The 20,198-nt window shown below is 37.3% G+C and overlaps 1 protein-coding gene across 7 annotated transcripts in view; it reads right to left on the bottom strand.

The window, feature by feature from the left end:
• Nucleotides 1–101: 101 nt before the first annotated feature.
• The window catches only part of kcnip4a (potassium voltage-gated channel interacting protein 4a), a 240,879-nt gene continuing 220,782 nt past the window's right edge, over nt 102–20,198 (bottom strand). For all 7 annotated transcript variants that reach the window (XM_077201931.1, XM_077201934.1, XM_077201932.1 and 4 more), the window contains 6 exons: nt 10,695–10,764; nt 9,171–9,241; nt 8,245–8,352; nt 5,784–5,888; nt 5,350–5,412; nt 102–5,198 (listed from right to left, as the gene is read on the bottom strand). In XM_077201931.1, coding sequence (XP_077058046.1) covers nt 5,151–5,198; nt 5,350–5,412; nt 5,784–5,888; nt 8,245–8,352; nt 9,171–9,241; nt 10,695–10,764 — 465 coding nt within the window. In that variant the 3' untranslated portion in view covers nt 102–5,150. The remainder of the gene's footprint in view (nt 5,199–5,349; nt 5,413–5,783; nt 5,889–8,244; nt 8,353–9,170; nt 9,242–10,694; nt 10,765–20,198) is intronic.

Genomic DNA, 20,198 nt, shown 5'->3' on the forward strand with positions numbered 1-20,198 from the left:
CGTTTTGTGTTTGTGTGTGAACTCAAATGAATGGCTTAATCATAGATATTTTGTAGGAATTAAGATGGAATGATTCCATATACAATGAACCAGCAGGGCAGTACATTCTGAGCGGTTTATTGACTATGTTACAAAATACACTCATCTAGTTCCACAGAGAAGCTTGGGATAGGCACACAGAGCACTAGATCTGCTCCAGACAGCTCTACCCATCATTAAGGGCCAATCATTAACACCGTAAAGCAGGGGTATGCAACTCAGGCCCCCGAGATCCATTTTCCTGTAGAGTTTAGCTCAAAACCTAATCAAACACACATGAACAAGCTAATAAAGGTCTTCAGGATTACTAGAATGCGTTTAACTCCACTTTTAGATATCGGGATCTTCCCCTCGGGAGAATCCCTGCCGCCATTTTAAAGTGCGTTCTACTTCGCCAAGTAGGCAAGGGAAGTTTATTTGGACAGACCCTCTACCCATCGATTTTGACCGAGGGAGTGGGTTTAAAAAACCCACATTAAACACGTCACTTGTGGATAGTTACAGACCTGTCGTTCTCCTAGCATTCATAGCGAAAACACTTAAACAAGGAGTTTTCAATCAATCTCTCCTCTCACCGAATAACCAGCCTGATGTTGACCAAACTGGTTTCAAGAACTGCCATTCAACTGAGACTGCATTACTGTTGGTCACTGAAACCCTATGGATGGCGAAATTCCAAATCTTCAGTTGTCATTCTCCTGGATCTATCTGCTGCCTTTGACACTGAATTATCAGATCCTTCGGTCGGTACTCCACTTCGCTAGTTTGAATTATATCTCACAGGTAGGTATTTCAGGGTTGCCTGGTTGCACATCAACTGATCACCGGGGTTCCTCAGGGTTCAGTTCTTGGACGCCTCTCCTTCTCCATATACACTACATCACTGGGACCCATCATACAGGCACATGATCTCTCCTACTGATGCTATGCTGATGCTCTACCTTTCATTTCAACCAGATGATCCCACAGTAGCTGCACGAATCTCAAGCTGTCTGGAAGGCATCTCGGCATAGATGAAGGAACGTCACCTGCAGCTCAACCTGGCAAAGACTGAGCTTCTCGTCTTCCCTGCCAATCCGACTCTACAGCACAATTTCCCCATCCAACAATGTGCATCATCAATTACCCCATCAAGTCGGCTAGAAAACTTGGAGTAATCTTTGAGGAGCAGCTGACCTTCGAAGACCACATTGCAAAGACAGCTCGGTCATGCAGATTTGCACTACACAACATCAGGTAGATCAGGAAGGCCTTTCCTAACAGCATGCAACACAACTTCTTGCCCAGGCCTTGGTCATTTCCAGGCTTGATTACTGCAATGCTCTTCTGGCTGGACTTCCAACATGTTCAATCAAACCTCTTCAAATGATTCAGAACACTGCAGCACATCTTGTCTTCAATGAACCCAAAAGGGCCCACGTCACACCATCATCTCTTTGCACTGGCTACCACTCGCATCAAGTTCAAGGCATTAACACTTGCTTGCAGATCTACCACAGGCTCAGCACCCTCTTACTTCCACTCAAAATAAAGATGGTCTCTGAAAGTTGTGATTGGTCAGTTTGTGTGTAAATGTACGTTTCTGACCAGTGTTTTCCTCTTCTACTGTCATTTCTAGCTAAAGATTAGTATTACAGTAATTACCCAGACAGTAACATTGTGTCGGCCCAGATCCAGGCCACATCTGGTATATGTGGATTCCACGCGTCTGTCTGAAATAAAATCAGTTTTGTGAGGTATACCTTCGTGCGCAAACGCTGCCCGCAAAGTGATTAGGCAGACAGGCAACAAGTCAGCTTTGATCACGGCTGGAGCTAAACTCTGCAGGAAAGTGGATCTCGATGTCCAGAGTTGCCCACTCCTGCTGTAAAGCCTTCTTCACGCTCTACACATGCAGCTGGTTCTCACGTAGCTTGCAATAAATTGTGCATTATTAGAATGTTAATGTGAAACCTCAAATACAGCAATCAATGACAGCATTGTTTTCAGAAAAGGACTTAAAAGGATCATGTTCAATGCTGTAACTCAATTACAATGAAGTCAGACAGACAATACAGTTTGGGATGCACATTAACAAAGAAAGGCACTGATTTCTAGAGTAGGGAAAAGCTCATGCACTCTTCTCCTGAAAAAGCTAATGTCAATCAAGCATGCAGGCATCGCAAAACTAAAAATTGACAGACGATCAAGTGTTCTTATTAGACAGTATATAGAACCCAAAACGATAAACATTATTTGCATATTCGGAATAAATAAGAAAAATGTAGGATCTGGAGAAAAAAAAAGAGATGCATCAAAAGTGCCCATTTGTACGGAGACCCTAAAGGGACATGGTGAAGGGAAAAAATATGAGAAGGGGGAAAAATATTTGTCAATGCTTTTGCGTTCTCGCGCAAATGTTTTGCGTTACCCGTAGAAACTTTGCTTTCCCAAAACCTTTTGTTTCGCTGCAAAGCGCAAAGAGCTCAAAAGGTTTTGAAAGGTTCAAGTTTCTCAGGGGAATGCAAAAGCACTGACTTATTTTAATCTATTTTTTTTTTCACCCCGATGGTAACTTTAGGGGCTCCGTACTTTGTAACTTGTGAAATATCTACACACATTTTAAATACAAATCAGTGTAATCATTTATTTTCTACAAAGCCCCTAAAGGGATAAAACATTTGGGTGAGAACGCAAAAGCATTGACAATTTTTTCCCCCTCCATCTCATATTTTTTTCCTTTACCATGTCCCTTTGGGGACTCCGTACTTTTCAACCCGATGTCTGGACTGCCCTCTATATTTATACAAAGTTATAAAACTCTTCTTATTATCTCTCTCATTCTCTGGTATACGGGTTATATTTAGACTTCCATTAAAGCCGCGTGATCACTAGTCAAACTTTGAGAATTATCGTGTGGTAACTGCTCCCCGCCACTAAACAAAATGCATGTTGAAGGAAACATTTGCATCCAAGGATTCAGCTTAGATTCGTATACTAGTTATGATTATGATCGAATGGAAGCTTGTTGCAACTGGGCCCATGCGTTTCTAAAGACAGCATTAGAATATTAGAACGATATTGGAAAATCTAAATATTGACAGTTTATTTTGGTCGTGTTATCGTGTAATTATCCAATTTTTCTCTACAAAAGTATGTTTTCAGCCACGTTGTGCTGTAACTGTCTTTTACCACTAGGTGGCGACGGTGGAGAACATTATAACTCATGTTGTAGCCTACTACATTTATAATTGATTTGTTTTTATGATTTGCCCACAGTTAAATCATATTCTATAAAATTTCGGTGGGGGTTAGTATGTTTTAGCATCCTGAAAGCAATTGAAGATGCTAATAGACAGAAGTTTATACAATGCACTGAATGACACGAGCCATTTCTTTGACATTAACAGAGCTGTTTTGCAGACACAAATACTGATGGTCAAACAGAATAAAAACCTCTGAGTGAAAACATAGGCTTCTGTACGGCTACAGGCAGCCTGATGCGCTTATAAAGAAACCCACACAGCAAGATGCTTTGAGAACAGTTATACAGTGTTGGAAACATGTAAACATAAAGTGACATTTTTCACAAGGACTTTAACTAAGATACATATAAGCAGCATTACTTTGTAACAGTGTTTCCTAAGACAAATACAACATGTGTGTTTTGATTCGCTTCCAAATCTATAATATAACATCTTGTTCTAGTTGGCAAATGATTCTGAACAAATAATAATAATAAAAAAAAACGTAAAGATCTATTTTAAATATATTTTAGAAAACACATCTTTATTTTAATCTTTCCACCTGTTTTGGCTGGACCCGCTGTTGTAGTAAGAACATTCTGGAATGATTCTGTAGAAATGTAAAGGCTGCAGATTCACATGTTTGTACTTATGGAAAGAAAGAAGGCAAGAAGTATGAATTATTACTGATCGTTGTGCTTAAGAACACTATGAATCTGTGTCATGTGATGAATTTGTACTATGCCATGTACCTTTATGTGTGACACATTAGTAACTTAACAAATGAGTTGATGTGACAATGAGTGTTAAACCATGAGGGCCAAATGGTGGTTCAATCAAGAAGTAATCATTGTAATTGTCTGTCAAATATTCTTTGTAAATTCCTGCAATTTATTAATGGAGGGCAAATGTATGAAATGCACCTCTAGATGTAAAATGGCCTCTAGTCATTTTCAATTTGCAGAAAAGCTGATTTATCTATGGAATTGAATGGATGAATATTTTAACGTCATAAATACGTAAATAAATAAATAAATACAATTATATTTTTTTATCATAAATAAAAAGGGTAATTGTGACTTTTGTTCAAGCAATTGTGCTTATACCTCGAAATTCAGACTTTATAATTTTTCAATTGCAGGTTTATATCTCACAATTCTGTCTTTATTATTCACAACTGTTGGGTAAAAACTCCATTCATTTTCTCCATAGGGAAACTGATTTTTAATGATAACTTATAAACATTTAAAGAGACCTATACTGTGAGCTACGAGGTTGTTAATCGATATTAGTTGTGTCAGCCTTGATTATTTCAACTTATTTATTAAAATAATACTGTTTAATAGCGGAATTTGTGGTGAAAAATTAAATTATCCATGATGCTGAAAAGAAAAATCCACTAATCAGAGATCGAAACAATCAGAAGAGCTCTTTAGCTCCGCCCACTCCCATGAAGCATGAGTAATCGAGTCTGCCTCTTAAAATACATAAATTGTTGTTTATATATATGCATATTTTGCAATAAACTTAAATTATGCTGTTAGCAATGCTCCATGGGATTGTAGTTCTTTTCCTCAGATCTTCAGTCAGATTTGTGAGATAAAAAGTAACAATTACCTTTAAAAAAAATTACACATGGTGGAAACAGGCTTTTCATAAATTGCTGTACTCTAAATGAAGGTATAATTGTTATTATTTTTTTTTTACAGGAAAAGGATATGACAAAAATGTAAAAAATAATTTTTCTTTGATATTAAAAATGCTGTTAATTTTGGTTTATGGGTGAATCACTGCTAGTAATCAGACGTGTCTCATCGAGGACTTCGGAGTTTGTGGAGTATAAAGGTGGTTATATGAGCTGGCCCGCCAACAGAGTCCATTCAGACGTTAAATGACGTTCTCAAAAAGCTGCATTGATCTCATGATGTTCTCATCCTGTGGGGAGCAAATGGACACTTTAATAATGGACAGTCCTCAGGATGACACATTAAGGAGCTTTTCTCTTTACTCAAGAAAAACCTGTTGTAAATGTTTTGAAGAAAGACATTAATGCAGAACATCACATTCATACCGAAAATAGGCTTACATTTTGACAGGAGTCTATAAATTCATCTATAGTGACCACTCCATCCCTGTTTTTGTCCATTTTCTGTCAAGACACAAAAAGGGTCACAAGGTCAATGTGCAATTTTTCTTGCATAGAATTACATCTAGACAATCTATGATGACATCAGCAGAAACTAGATCTGTAAGATTACTGTGATGTATAACAAGACATAGATAGGAAAACATTCTGGAAATGTACTTGGTTTACCAGTAAATACTGCAGTGAAGTACTATTCAGTTCCACTTTATATTAAGCGTCTTTAACTGTACATGCACTAATGTAATTAACATTTACATTATTAATTTGGTACAAATCACTTATTGTGATATAAAGTGTGAGCCTATTTTCTATTTGAAAAACAATCAAGATGGAATAAATTAGATATGGAATATACTGAAAATATTCAATCTCACCTGGAAAAATATCTCCACATGCTGTCGTGGAGTTTCCTCTTTAAGTGTGGGATATGTGCTTCTTCCCATCATGTCATAGATAGACTTTATGATATCTAACATTTCCTGTGAACACCAAACAATAGACAGGCATGTTGTTTGTCGGTGCTTTTACATAATCGCTTGTCATGCGAGTCATTTTCTGACAACACTTTGTACTAAGATTTAATTAGTTAATGCATCTTCATGAACAGACAATACACTGGAAAAATCGTGGTGTAGAAACATTTCCACTCAGAAATTGCTTGTTAATTTCACAAAGAAATTGAAAAAAATCTGAAAGTTTGGAAAAAAATAGCACAATCATTTTTACAATGAGCAAAATATTACAGCATTTATGAATCTAGGTGATAATAGTTCCCTTTCTGTCACTCACTTCGACGTTGTTTCGAATGAGAGACAAACACCTCTGACGGTTTTTTCGAAAAGGCCAATGGAATTGGCGTGTGGAATTTGCATCTCTGGCTACGCCCCTGGACATATGGATGACTCGTCTGTGCTTCCACCTTCGGGTGTGACAGTTCAGTCTGAGGCAGCTGACGCAGTTGGTAGCCGTGCTTTGATGGGCCGCCGTGAGCATTGGGCTCAAGTGGACTCATCCGGTCGCAGTTGGATGATTGGTCCCTGGGGTCGGAGAATGACGCTCAGCTACACTCAGTACGCTGCCTCCGAGCAGAGATCGTTGTCCTCGTAGCGAAGGATGCAATGCAATTCTCTCTGGCCCGAGAACAGGGAGGAGTTTTACAGCCCTTACTTCATCAAACCCAAGAAAGGAGGTGGGATGAGACAAATCTTAGATCTGCGAGTTCTGAATTAAGCCCTGTACAGGCTCCCGGGAACTTGTACAGGGAAGTCTGTCTCCAAACAGAGACTGGCCCATTGGATCATGGACACCATACTCCGGGCTTATCAGACCCAAGTGTACCCTGCCCATTGGGACTAAGAGCTCACTCCACTTGGAGTATCACAGCCACGTCAGCTCTGACGAACGGATCTCTGCAGGCTGGGCTACACCCAACACCTCCGCAAGATTTATAATCTCTGAATGGAACCAGTTTTTTTCTCGAGTCTTCGGTAACAACAGGTAAAATTCAGGGAACTGGTCCAGTTAGAGTTGAACCCTGGGCCACCCTTCTCCATCATTAACAACTGTTACCGTAGATGAGTTCGGTGGAGGACCTCACTACCAGGCCCATTACTCGTGGTATGCCCATTTTCAGATGAGCCCTTGTAATCTGGCTAGGGGTCGGTATGTAGTGGTTCCCTAACCGTGACCCCATATGATATATTCTTTCACTGTTCAGTTTCCCTGTCAGTGAACCCAGTGTCTTCCCCTGGACTGAGCTAGCTCCGACATCAGGTTGCTGTTGTGGGTAGTTTCCCACTCATCAGGTTGAGCTCCACCACACGGACTCTTCCCTATGTAGTACTCCCCACTAGTGAGTCCATAGGAAGTATTCTACACTCTTACCTCCCCTTTTGGGTAGGATGTGGTCTCTGTAGTTTTCCTTTCTCAATGAGAAAGAAAACGCTTCTCAATTTTAACAACCAGGTTTACTTTAGCCTTGAAATAAAACTTCTTTTGAATCAGAAGAGGCCCTACGGCTGGAGTGACCTCTTCTTAGAGATGAGGATGCCCCCTTCTTAGGGAGACCTAATGTCATTTACCCTGGGAGTTGGTAGGTTGCGAGTTAGCGTAGCTGCACTTGCTGTTGGCACGTGGAGGCTTGCCCGCATCTGTACCGCCATGTCTCGTGACACAGTTCATTTGTATAAGCACCCCTTGTGTCTCTCATTTGACTCAACGTCGAAGTGAGTGACAGAAAGGATACTCGGTTACTGGTGTAACCTCTGTTCCCCGGTGGAGGGAATGAGATCTTGTGTCCCTCCTGCCACAACTTGAACTGTCATTGAGAGGTTGAGACACCATCTCGGCTCCTCAGAACAAAAAACTGAAGTGTATAATCGATGCTGGCTGACTTATATCCACTTATGTCTAGGGGCGTGTCCAGACATGCAAATTCCACATGACAATTCCATTGGTTTGGGGCTCCCAAGTGCGACCCTTAGTGTCTCATTCGACACAACACCTTGTTCCCTTCAGCAGGGAACAGAGGTAACATCAGTAAACCGAAATGTTTTCAAGTGATTTAATAATGTATGGTGTGGGTTACCCGTCAATTTATTTCAGCATGTCGAGATGGCATGACCTGCGGTGTTTCACTAAATGTTGGAGGAAATCCTGTAGCTTTAATATTAATTTATAAAACTCAAAATATTAAAACTATTTGTTTATGTTAAAAGAAACTCTAAACTACAGTAGAACAATAAATGCTGTTCATTGTTAGTTTATGTCACCTATCAAATTAATTTGTTAATGAAATTACCCTTATTATAAAGTTTGACTGATTTTCTTCGTTACCTCTTTTGTTATATATCCATCTTTATTAATATCGTACAGGTTGAATGCCCAGTTAAGCTTCTCTTGAACGGTGCCTCGTAAGAGAATGGAAAGACCCATGACAAAATCCTGTGATAAAATGAAAGAGTTGCATAACAACATAAATGTGTAATTTACAGCTAGATTCATGATTATTCTGCTAAACAAACGGTTTCATTTCACAAGATGATATTATACCTCATGGTATTTTAATGGTTGTATTATGTCACTAATTCACTCAGAACGCAAAGGGCATAATGAATGGTTTGACTTCACATTTATCTTATGTCAATGGAAATAAATGTCTTTAATAACCACATAAGCATTTTTCTCCAAAAGATGAGAGAAATTCTTTCTGGCTGAACTTTTCACATGAGCACTCAAGGTTTTTAATTACCAGATATGACAAAATAAGTCTTAGTGGGAGCTAAACAGCTAAAGGACAAGCCAAGTGTTGTTATTAAAAAACAAGATAAGAATATTCTCATTTAGTTTAATTACTGTATCGCTGGGGACCAGCGATGTTTGTTTATAGCCAAAGAATGAAATCCTCGTTATGTGCAAATTGAAGGTTCAGTGGTGTTTAAAATGTTTCCTAATGTCTAAGTAAGATACAAATTGCTCACTATGTTGTCAGTCAAGACATTGATGCAACAGCGGTCAACTTGAACAAATCATTTATTTCTGTAATAGCTCCAATTGTGTGTATGGGTAGTTGGTGCATAACATGCCACTGAGGTTTTATTTTTCAGGTTTTTAGATTAAAATCAATAGGGGAACGAGTATTTAGGTACTTTGTACGTATTATAAAATATAATACTATGCAGTATTATTAGGTTTACTATTAATGCCATGCCTGCAAGAGAGATCGCATTCAGTCAGAATGCTCCATTAGTATTATTACTTACCTCAAAACTGACAGAGCCATTGTGGTCGGTGTCGAATGCATCGAACAGAAAATGTGCATACGTTGATGCATCTGAAAAATAAAACCGGAAACTGCTCAGCTTCAGTCACAGCAATGTCATTAACTCATTGCACAGCTAATTATGTTCAACAACCAAGGGGATGCATAAGCTTGCACAAGCTATGATCCATTATATTAATAATAAATAATAAAAATAGCGTGTGTATGTGAATGAGCAGGAAATGAGTAGAGTCACGTGAGAGAGATTTGTCACAAACCCTGACAAATGATGTAGAGAAGCTCAAACCTATAATTATAAAACTACTCCTTTGACTGTGCAGTGGCACAAATCATGTGACTCGAAAGAGAAGAGAATCAGCATTTCCTCTGAGAGACTTCCAAACAGATCAGTGGTGTGTGTGTGTGTGTGGTGGACTCCTGAAATGAAGAGGAGAAACTCCCATCTGGGGCTTTTTAGTCATATAAGTTCATGTTTGATTTCTATTTTATGTTTTACAGTTTCTAGGTTAAACATCATCCACCTTACACTATCAATAACAAAACCAGATAATATATTATTTAAAGAATAATCCACAGCTAGAGTATGCATTAAATGATTTTAATGCACAACGTTGAGGCAAAAAACTGCTTGACATGAAGCACGGTGCATTCAAATAGTTTATTGCACAGTTAGCCATCATGGTCATTTGCAAGCACTGACAAGTTAAAGCTGTTACTGATGTTTGCAGCACAATATTAGACCGGAAGTGTACAAATAACGGTTATTTTTGTCAGTTACATCTTGTTAGATCTAGCATTCTGCTCGCTTTGAATCAGACACAGCAATTAAGTAGTGCAGTAAAAATACATTTATTTGAATGAATGAAATACAACATTTATGTGAATTAATTATCGATAGAGAGAGTGAGAGAGAGATGTGTGTGTGAATTACCTGCGTCTGTGCAGCATCTTTCTACTAATAGAGAAGCTGTGAGGTTCAAAAACAGCTATATTACCCCCTCTCTGCTAAGAAATATAATATAGCGTTTCAGTAGCGAAGATATTTATAGTCGCGGGGCAGCGCTGAGAAATTTCTGTGCTCCTGAATGTTTCTGTGTGCGCGCAGCTAAATCTCCGATCTCTGTGTGCGAGTGCATTAATATAGAACGGTTATTAAACTGACTGGAACTACATGTGCATTAAACGGTTTTATACCATGTTCTGTCTGAATACTCGATTATGATTGGCTGGAAGGTGTGCATTAAAACAGTTAAACTCACAAGTATTTCTAAGAGTTTAATTAAATGTGTAACTTTAATTATTTGTGAAACGTACCCGCAATCTTTAAGAAAATAATTGTTTTAAAGTAAATCCTACACCAAATATTGTTGAGAGTACTCCAGGTTACACCAACAAAATAGAATAAAAGGTCAGATCAGGTTATATTAAAAATCACACTATTCTGTATGTGGCGTAGCTGTAAAGGAAATGGTACTAGAGAATATATGACTATAAACACACTCACCTCCCTGTGGAAAGAACTGAGAGTAAATTTCCTTAAATGTGTCTTCATTGACCACACCACTGGGACATTCCTGCAAACACAGATTCAGGCATTTACATTACAATCTTATTGAGATGATATTGTGGAGGGATTTCAGCAAGAGAACCATTATGCGCATACAAATCCAAATATGAAATGACATCATTCCTAAGCAATAAACACAATATCCATTGTCCATTCTCGCCATTGTGATGCATTCTAATGTGCATCATAAACGAAAATGAGAGTGAAAGTGCATTTGCTGCATTGAACATATCATATTATGACTCTCCATTTCGAATAAATGAGCTCAGAGAGATAGCAAATGCTTGTCAATCTTGAAATTTTTCCACTCTGTAATATCACTTATCATTAGATAATGATAAACCTCATATACGATTTGTCTAGCATTCAACATTGAAGTTTGCACGTTGCATCACTAATAAATTGTGAGATGCTTAGTGCTTGAATTTGCATTTGATTTTAGTTGATGACTTGCACTAAAAAACGATGCTCTGAAAATGAGATCGACCTCTTCAAGAAGATGACCAACCAATAGTTTAAGCTGTCAAACTTGTCTGATGAAACGGTCCCACATGTTTTAGTTAAGTAACACGTTTATGATCCTTTCAAGCCTGAGAATGCACTGAACATGCATTATGAGAGGATGGCTGGCGCATCAGAACATCAGCAATGCAGTTTCTTTATTATTCTTCTTAAGGGAATTGCGATGGCTGTTATCCAAGATGTTTACTGAAGCCAAAAACATATTTTATTATTTTCGAGATTGCAGTAGATATAACAGATGTACATTAGTGTTGTTATTCAAATGTCATAAACAAGTGATAGTCTGACAGTTAAAGCGATTACAGACTGAACTTTATAGACCTGTATTTAGCAAACCTATATTAGCCAGTTACAGCATTACTCATGTGCTTCCCTTGATATGATAAACCAGCTGAAACAAAGTGAAATCACTTTTTTAACAATACATCTCCCTTAAATGCAGACATGAAAGCAATATAAAAGGAATGTCTTTGTCTCGAAGAAGATGCCACGGCTTTCTAATTTGAATAGTTAGATGTATTGTTTTAATTCACATGTTTATACCAAAAGAACTGAGAACACTAATGTTCTTTTAACTAGTTTATGAAAAGCACAATACTGGATTCTGACATCTATAACATTTAGCTTTATAAGGAGAAACAGATGAGTAAAGTAGCAAAGAAAGTGTAGCAGCAAAGTAGCTTTAATATTCAATTTGACGTCATGTATTCATCCTGCCTGTTGCAATTTAAAGTGAGTAATAGAGGTGTCATTTTTGCTGACAAGCTGTGCATTTATATGATGATAAATACAAAACATCTCACACATTAGAAAACAAAGTCAAATCTGTTGTTTATGTCCATTTATTCTTATTTTGACCATCATCAGCTGTTTTAACTGGGCTTTTATGCCTGTAACTTGTGTCCTATATATTTTGTCCTTTACAAACATATTTTGTAGTTTCATTGATGGCATTGTTTAAACATTCTATCAATACTGCACTCCTGCAGTGATAAACACACGATTCACACGTCATATGAAGGATCTTAACAAATGATCAATCCAAAGGCACTAACCAACTTTAAAATGTCTGGAACTGTGTTATTTGGACCCCAGGAAGTAGATTTTTTCAAGATGATTGCTGTTGCTTTATCACAAATGGTTTGGGAATTGCAGCAATTATGAAATCCGCTTTTAAAGTATAACTATTTCAAGCAAGGTAATTGCGGAAAATTGCTCAGATGTCCTTAATCCACAATAAAGAGAGATTTCAGTTATTTTCTATGATCACAAGTTACTAAATAATCTAAATCGTCTATTTCATTTGAGTTTATATATATAGATTGCACTCACACTACAAAACCTTTCTTTCTCTTGTAAGATGTTATTAATTTCCCTGTTTTTCTCAAAGAAATGAAAAGCACAGTTTGAAAACGGTGCTTTTCATTTCCTTGCCTGATATTTCCAGGTTTACCATAGACTGTAAAAAAAAGATGGACGAGCGTCTCCACTTCCTTTCACTGTCAAAAAGTGAAGCCAATATTTCTCAGAAATGGCCGTTTACGTCATTTGGAGTCCGAGTCAGCGTAGTGGCGATCATGGGTCGAAGCTGCGGGATCAAGGTCCCGCCCCCAAAGACTCAAGTGCAAGCACAGCTGTCAATCATGACGTTAAACCTATTTATAGCATCAAATAACTAACTAAAACCAAAGTTATTTGAAAAATAAACGCTTGCTTGAACATACATCACCATGATAAGAATTATCTAAAATGATAGAAACTATCTTTGGGAAAAAATGCATTCAAAGAGCAAATGGTAGTGGCAGCTCATCAGGGGAGGCAAGGGAGGCACAGCCTACCCAGAATTTTGAGGTGAAAATGGAAGAGGGACAATTTAATATTAATAAAATGACATGTTATTAATTCCATGTTTCAGAATGTGTATTTCTTGTTTGTAATTTCACCATTGTAACACCATAAAATATTACTGAAGTCGGAACTACCACTGACCAAATGTGCCGAATCTGCCAATGTAATTACAATCGTTTGGAAAACACAATAGGGTTTGGGTACACAATAGGGTTTGATGAAAAACAAACTGAAATTTAATGTATTATTTAATGAAATTCTTGACCTTGCCCGTTGGTCTTCTCTGCACAGCTGCATGACGTGCCACAATTCACTCCATCTCGCCCAGAAAAAGCACAAAAGCTTTGAGAAATCAAGATGAACAACACATGAAATACAACTCATGTACTTTCTTCTCTGAGGTGAATATATCTGTTGTGTTTGTCATCGCAAGAAGTTCTCATTCACATTTGTCAACATTTTTTGTCCACTTGATCGAAAGATCTGAAAAAGCCTGTACATTTACCCGCCAATAGACCCTCCCCTCGAAGAAATAAAGTGGTTGAAAGTGGACAAAAGAGACGGATTAAAACACCAGGTGTAAACGAGAATGTGTCTCCCTCGTCTACCTGCGATTCGATCGACCAAAACGCATCTTAATACCAGATGTAAACAGGGCCTCAGTGAAAGTACACAGATACTTTTTTGGGATTTCTATAGGCATGCATTTCATGTAGCGTTTTTGTCCGATTTCTCACAGCTAGTGTGCTTTTTCTAGGCAAGACAGAGAGGACTGTGGCATGTTGTCCAGCGAATTAAATAATACATTTAATTTTAAGTTAATTTTTCACCAAACCCTGTATACCACCAGAACACTTGGAATACAAGACCGTCATGTGTTGCATTGGATCATTCTGTGATTACTTTTGTGTAACGGAAACTAGACCTGTGAGTGTAAAACTCACTCCGCTGGCATCACTAGCGATTAACGCTAGAGACTATTCTCTCTTTAGCATCCTTGTTAGTGCGTTCATCCTGCACGGAGAGGGTTGAGTAGTTCCAGTTACATTTGAAAAAATCTTTATGCTGGTTGCTATTCCCTGCCATTATACACTCTCCTAAAGGATTATTAGGGAACACCATACTAATACTGTGTTTGACCTCCTTTCGCCTTCAGAACTGCCTTAATTCTACATGGCATTGATTCAACAAGGTGCTGAAAGCATTCTTTAGAAATGTTGGCCCATATTGATAGGATAGCATCTTGCAGTTGATGGAGATTTGTGGGATGCACGTCCAGGGCATGAAGCTCCCGTTCCACCACATCCCAAAGATGCTCTATTGGGTTGAGATCTGGTGACTGTGGGGGCCATTTTAGTACAGTGAACTCATTGTCATGTTCAAGAAACCAATTTGAAATGTTTCAAGCTTTGTGACATGGTGCATTATCCTGCTGGAAGTAGCCATCAGAGGATGGGTACATGGTGGCAATAAAGGGATGGACATTGTCAGAAACAATGCTTAGGCAGGCCGTGGCATTTAAACGATGCCCAATTGGCACTAATGGGCCTAAAGTGTGCAAAGAAAACATCCCCCACACCATTACACCAGCACCACCAGCCTGCACAGTGGTAACAAGGCATGACGGATCCATGTTCTCATTCTGTTTACACCAAATTCTGACTCTATCATCTGAATGTCTCAACAGAAATCGAGACTCATCAGACCAGGCAACATTATTCCGGTCTTCAACTGTCCAATTTTGCCGAGCTCTTGCAAATTGTAGCCTCTTTTACCTATTTGTAGTGGAGATGAGTTGTACCAGGAGATTGTCTTGACCAGGACCACACCCCTAAATGCATTGAAGCATCTTCCATGTGATTGGTTGATTAGATAATTGCATTAATGAGAAATTAAACGGGTGTTCCTAATAATCCTTTAGGTGAGTGCATGTATGAGTGCGATCGGTACATTTAAAAAAAATGCTCCTAAGAAAGAAGGGCATACAGTATTAGCACAACACTAGGGTGAGTAAATGATGACTTAATTTACATTTTAGGGTGAACTATCCCTTTAAGGACTTCACAATGGAAGTAATTGTAATGTTTGGAGCTGAATAAGAGTCCGTCAAAAGGGCAAACTCATTGAAGTTTATAAAGTGTGCACATGTAACAGAACATGGCAAAACTCTCAGCAATAAAATAACATGAAAATCAAATAATCAGAAACCAGCTTCGGGCATTCAGAGCCAGATATGAAATCTCATTACAGTATTCCCTTTGCGGTGTATTGAGCAACTAGAGGAGGAGGACTGAGAGGTGGTGTGTGCTGAGCTGGGAAAATCGTACAGTTTTTGATACAAGCACAGTACAGGAGGGATTTGTTCTTTGATCATTCTTCAACAAAAGAGGTTGTAGAACTGTCTGTTACACTTTCAGAAAACCATTTGAATATGCTGGCTCGGTTAAAAGGATTCACTCATGCTTAGATGGATTTACTGTACAGAAACATTGTATGTATCTTTAATATACAAGACTTTGTGAAAGCTTGACCTCGTGATGAACTTCCACTGTCCCTTTGAGTATTTCATCCGAGTACAGTGATTAAGCCAACGTAATCTCTTCTGTGTGATCTTAAAATAAGTGTTTAGGACCTAAAAAAACTGTATTTATCAATTTTTCTGGAACAAATCAATAACTCAGTTGACAACTAACTCAGTTGACAAACACATTCAGTTCATCCTCATCTTCCCTTGAGACTTACATTTAGGACATAAATAGGCTATAGATGATAAGCTTCATCATTTTGTTACAAAATTTTTAAAGAGATGGACTTTATACCAGTATAATACTATTACACAAAACTTATTGTCAGGTTAGTTTTCTTTCTAAAAGACATCTACCACAAGGCCATAAACATGTCTTTGAACTTATTATATTTTTAGAGGAGGGTGTAATGGTCTTTTTCATTACCATTTATAGGATTGTAAAGTGTCCATCGTATGCAGAATTCAGATTCATGCTGGATGTAGTAGGGTACCTTTTGCCTACTCTTTTATGAGTACTGTAAATTCTGAACATACTTCTTTTGTCACATACTGAATTTCGCCCTACTATAGTAGTGAAGCAGCCATTTTCTCCTAAAAGAAAGAATCGTTTCTGAAATTCCAGTCTCATTTCCTGTTATATACCCACATGACAATGTAACTAATTTGCATAAGGCCAGCCTATGGTCTTCATTGGCTGCCCACGGACAATGTCTACTTTGACCCTCAAACACTGTAGTTAGCTGAGACAGGAAGAGTTTGGCTTGTGTTGTTGACATTCCATCGACTCCTACACTCGGAGTCGGGAGTCAGAGTCAACTTCGAAAAACTGGGGAATCGAACAACCCTAAATAGGCGTTTTGTTTCTGACATGCACTGCAAGCGGTAGACCAATCACAACAGACTGGGCTAGCTGACCAATCAGAGCAGAGTAGATTAAATACAACATACTGGGCCAGCTGACCAATCAGAGCAGAGTAGATTAAATACAACAGACTGGGTCAGCTGACCAATCAGAGCAGAGTAGATCAATCAGAACAGACTGGGCCAGCTGACCAATCAGAGCAGTGTAGATCAATCACAACAGACTGGGCAAGCTGACCAATCAGAGCAGAGTAGATCAATCACAACAGACTGGGCCAGCTGACCAATCAGAGCAGAGTAGATCAATCAGAACAGACTGGGCCAGCTGACCAATCAGAGCAGAGTAGATCAATCACAACAGACTGGGTCAGCTGACCAATCAGAGCAGAGTAGATCAATCACAACAGACTGGGCCAGCTGACCAATCAGAGCAGAGTAGATCAATCACAACAGACTGAGCCAGCTGACCAATCAGAGCAGAGTAGATCAATCACAACAGACTGGGCCAGCTGACCAATCAGAGCAGAGTAGGCTCACAGAAAAGAGGGGTTTGGAGAGGCTGAATCTTTAAACAAACCGTTTTCAGACTCTTTGAGTGATGAGGTGATGTGCAATATTATGAGAAAATTAACATGATTTTTGAACTTTGATGCATGTAAATCTAATGTAGGAGACCTCCAAAAAAATAGCCTAATAGGGGTACTTAAAAATATACAGACATTTACTCTTAATTATATACCTAATAAGTAAACCCCACATTCTTTGATTTGAATGGCCATCTTATTTTATTTTATTTAAACAATTGAACGTGACAGCTATAGTGATCACAATGAATATTGCACATTTTCTTTAATGTAAAGAACAGATTAACATTTTGATATCTCCTTTGGCATTACTATGGAAAACATAAAGGTGAGTAAATATTGACACAAAATTCCTTTAAAATGTTGAAGATCTGATTTTGTTTAATTTTATTTTATTTGTGACGGGGCTAGATTGACCAAAATTAAACTTAATGCGAACAGTATATTGTCACAATATGCATGTTTTACCCAACATTCTGCATCCGGATTTTTAATAACAAGAATAGTAAGAAATGTGTCCTCTGCACCACCAATTACCTTGGGCTCTGGTACATGAAAGAAGTCCTACAAGAAGAAATCTTTGACATAAAAGGCTGTGTCTGAGAAAGTTCTATGTTGTTACAGTGAGCTCTGGTTAATTAAAAGGGATTGTTTTGTGTTGCTGTCATCCACTGTCTCTTGTGCACGCAGCGTGAGAGAGACCCCGTGTAATTACCTTTTAAGAGACACGCCGCTCTCATCAGAAACCATCACTGCCAAAGTCTTCTCAACATTATCAAAACTCCAGGAGCAATGCAAGGTTCATTAACACCGTTAAGATACACAGGCAGTAATTAAAAGATTTTTTCAGCTTACTGAACCATGTTCACTCACTGACTGCACATAGAGGATCAGAGACAGGTTATCTGGCATATTTGGGTTTCAGTTTACCACTAATTCATTGGAGTCACAGGATAATACACTGGAATAACACACAGGAAGAGTCTGAATGGAGGCGAGAAGATTGTGAAATACTTTGCGAGTAGTAAAATATACTACAGCTTATTTGCAGCTAATCAAGTTTAATTTAGATCCTGATCACTTGTACAGTGTAAGTAAGAAAAAAGTATGACCACCATCTCCTCATCTGTAAAATCCACTATGAAAATATAATTTTGCATGATCTACAAGGTGAAATTCTCCCAAACTGTCTCAGCATTTTTTAAATTTGTATTTATTTATTTATTTATTTAATTATTTAACTTAATAAAAAAAAAAAAAAAAAAAAATATATATATATATATATATATATATATATATATATTGTGAACAACTGACCTTGACAGCCAGTGATCACCATGAATTTCTTGTACTTCCTTGTATGGAAAAGAGCAGATCTGACATTTTGATATTTCCTTTTGTGTTCATCTGTAAACATGAGGATTGGTAGATATTGACATAACTTTCCATTTAAAGCGTTAAGATCTGCACAGTTTGTGGTTGGTAGGATTTTATAATGTACAGTAATACTGTGAAATATTAGTATTACTATTATAATTATAAATTATTATTTATAATAAATTATAATTACAATTTAAAAGAACCGTTTTCTATTTGAATATATTTTCAAAATGTAATTTATACCTGTGATCAAAGCTGAATTCTCAGCATCATTACTCCAGTCTTCAGTGTCACATGATCCTACAGAAATCATTCACATATGCTGATTTGCTGCTCAGGAAACATTTCCTAATATTATCAATGTTGAAAATGCTGCTTAATATTTTTGTGGAAAGCATGACACATTTTTTTCAGGATTATTTAATGAATGGAGATTTCAAAAGAACATATTTAATTAAAATATAAATCTTTTGTAACATTATTCATATCTTTACCATCACTTGTGATAATTTATTGCATGTAAAAGTATTAATTTGTATATATATATATAATATATACAATGCCAGTCAAAAGTTTTGGATCGGTAAGATTTTTTATGTTTTTAAAATAAGTCTCTTCTCCTGGCTGCATTTATTTGATAAAAAAACAAACAAACAAACAAACTATTAAATATTATGACAATATAAAATGACTGTTTTCTATTTTTATATATTTTAAAATGTAATTTATGCCTGTGATCCATGGTTCTTCAGAAATCATTGTAATATGCGGATTTGATGCTCTAAAAACATTAATCATTATCCATGTTGAAAACAGTTGTGCACAATTTTTCTTCAGGATTCTTTGATGAATAGAAAGTTCAAAAGAACAGAATTTATTTGAAATAGAATCTTTTGTAACATTATAAATGCTATAACTTTTGATCAATTTAATTCATCATTGATGAATAAAAGTATTGATTTCTTTTATTTCTTTCCCCCCAAAAATAAAATAAAATTTTCCCACTAACTGTTTGTTTTCAACATTGATAATAATGAGAAATGTTTGAACATCAAAACATCATATTAGAATGATCATGTGCCACTGAAGACTGGAGTAATGATGCTGAAAATTCAGCTTTGATCACAGGAATAAATTACACTTTATTCACAAAGAAAACAGACTTTTTAAATTGTAAAAATATTTCACAATATTACTGTTTTGTGTATTTTTAATCAAATAAATTCAGCCTTGGGGAGCAGAAGAGACTTCTTTTAAAAACAATCAAAATCTTACCGATCAAAAACTTTTGACTGGTAGTGTATATATAGAAATCTTACTGACCCCAAACTTTCGAACCACAGTATATGAATGGATGATTTCTGCCAGTTCTTTAACAAATACTTTTTACCTAATTGTGCAACATTATTAGCAAAGATACCAATAATTTGTGTATAGCAAGTTAAACAGTAGGGTTTTAGTCAACACAATGATTCTCCCCAAAAGTTTAACTGAACATGCTCTCAATCAGTGTTTAATATTTATTTGTCTAGTATGAACAAAAGTAGCAGTAATAGTGAGAACTAAGGATCAGTAATAAAAAGCAGTGCTGTCCGTCTGTTTCCAATAAAAACAAAACAAAGCATGAACCCCTTTCTCTTTGACTAACACTGGCATACTTTCGAATACAGAAAAAGATGTTAATAGACGAAGAGAAAATGATTTCTAATGGCAAGGGTC

This window comes from Siphateles boraxobius, unplaced genomic scaffold (assembly GCF_051911475.1).
Source record: "Siphateles boraxobius isolate OS27281-9 unplaced genomic scaffold, OSU_SipBor_1 48, whole genome shotgun sequence".
Lineage (NCBI taxonomy): Eukaryota > Metazoa > Chordata > Actinopteri > Cypriniformes > Leuciscidae > Siphateles > Siphateles boraxobius.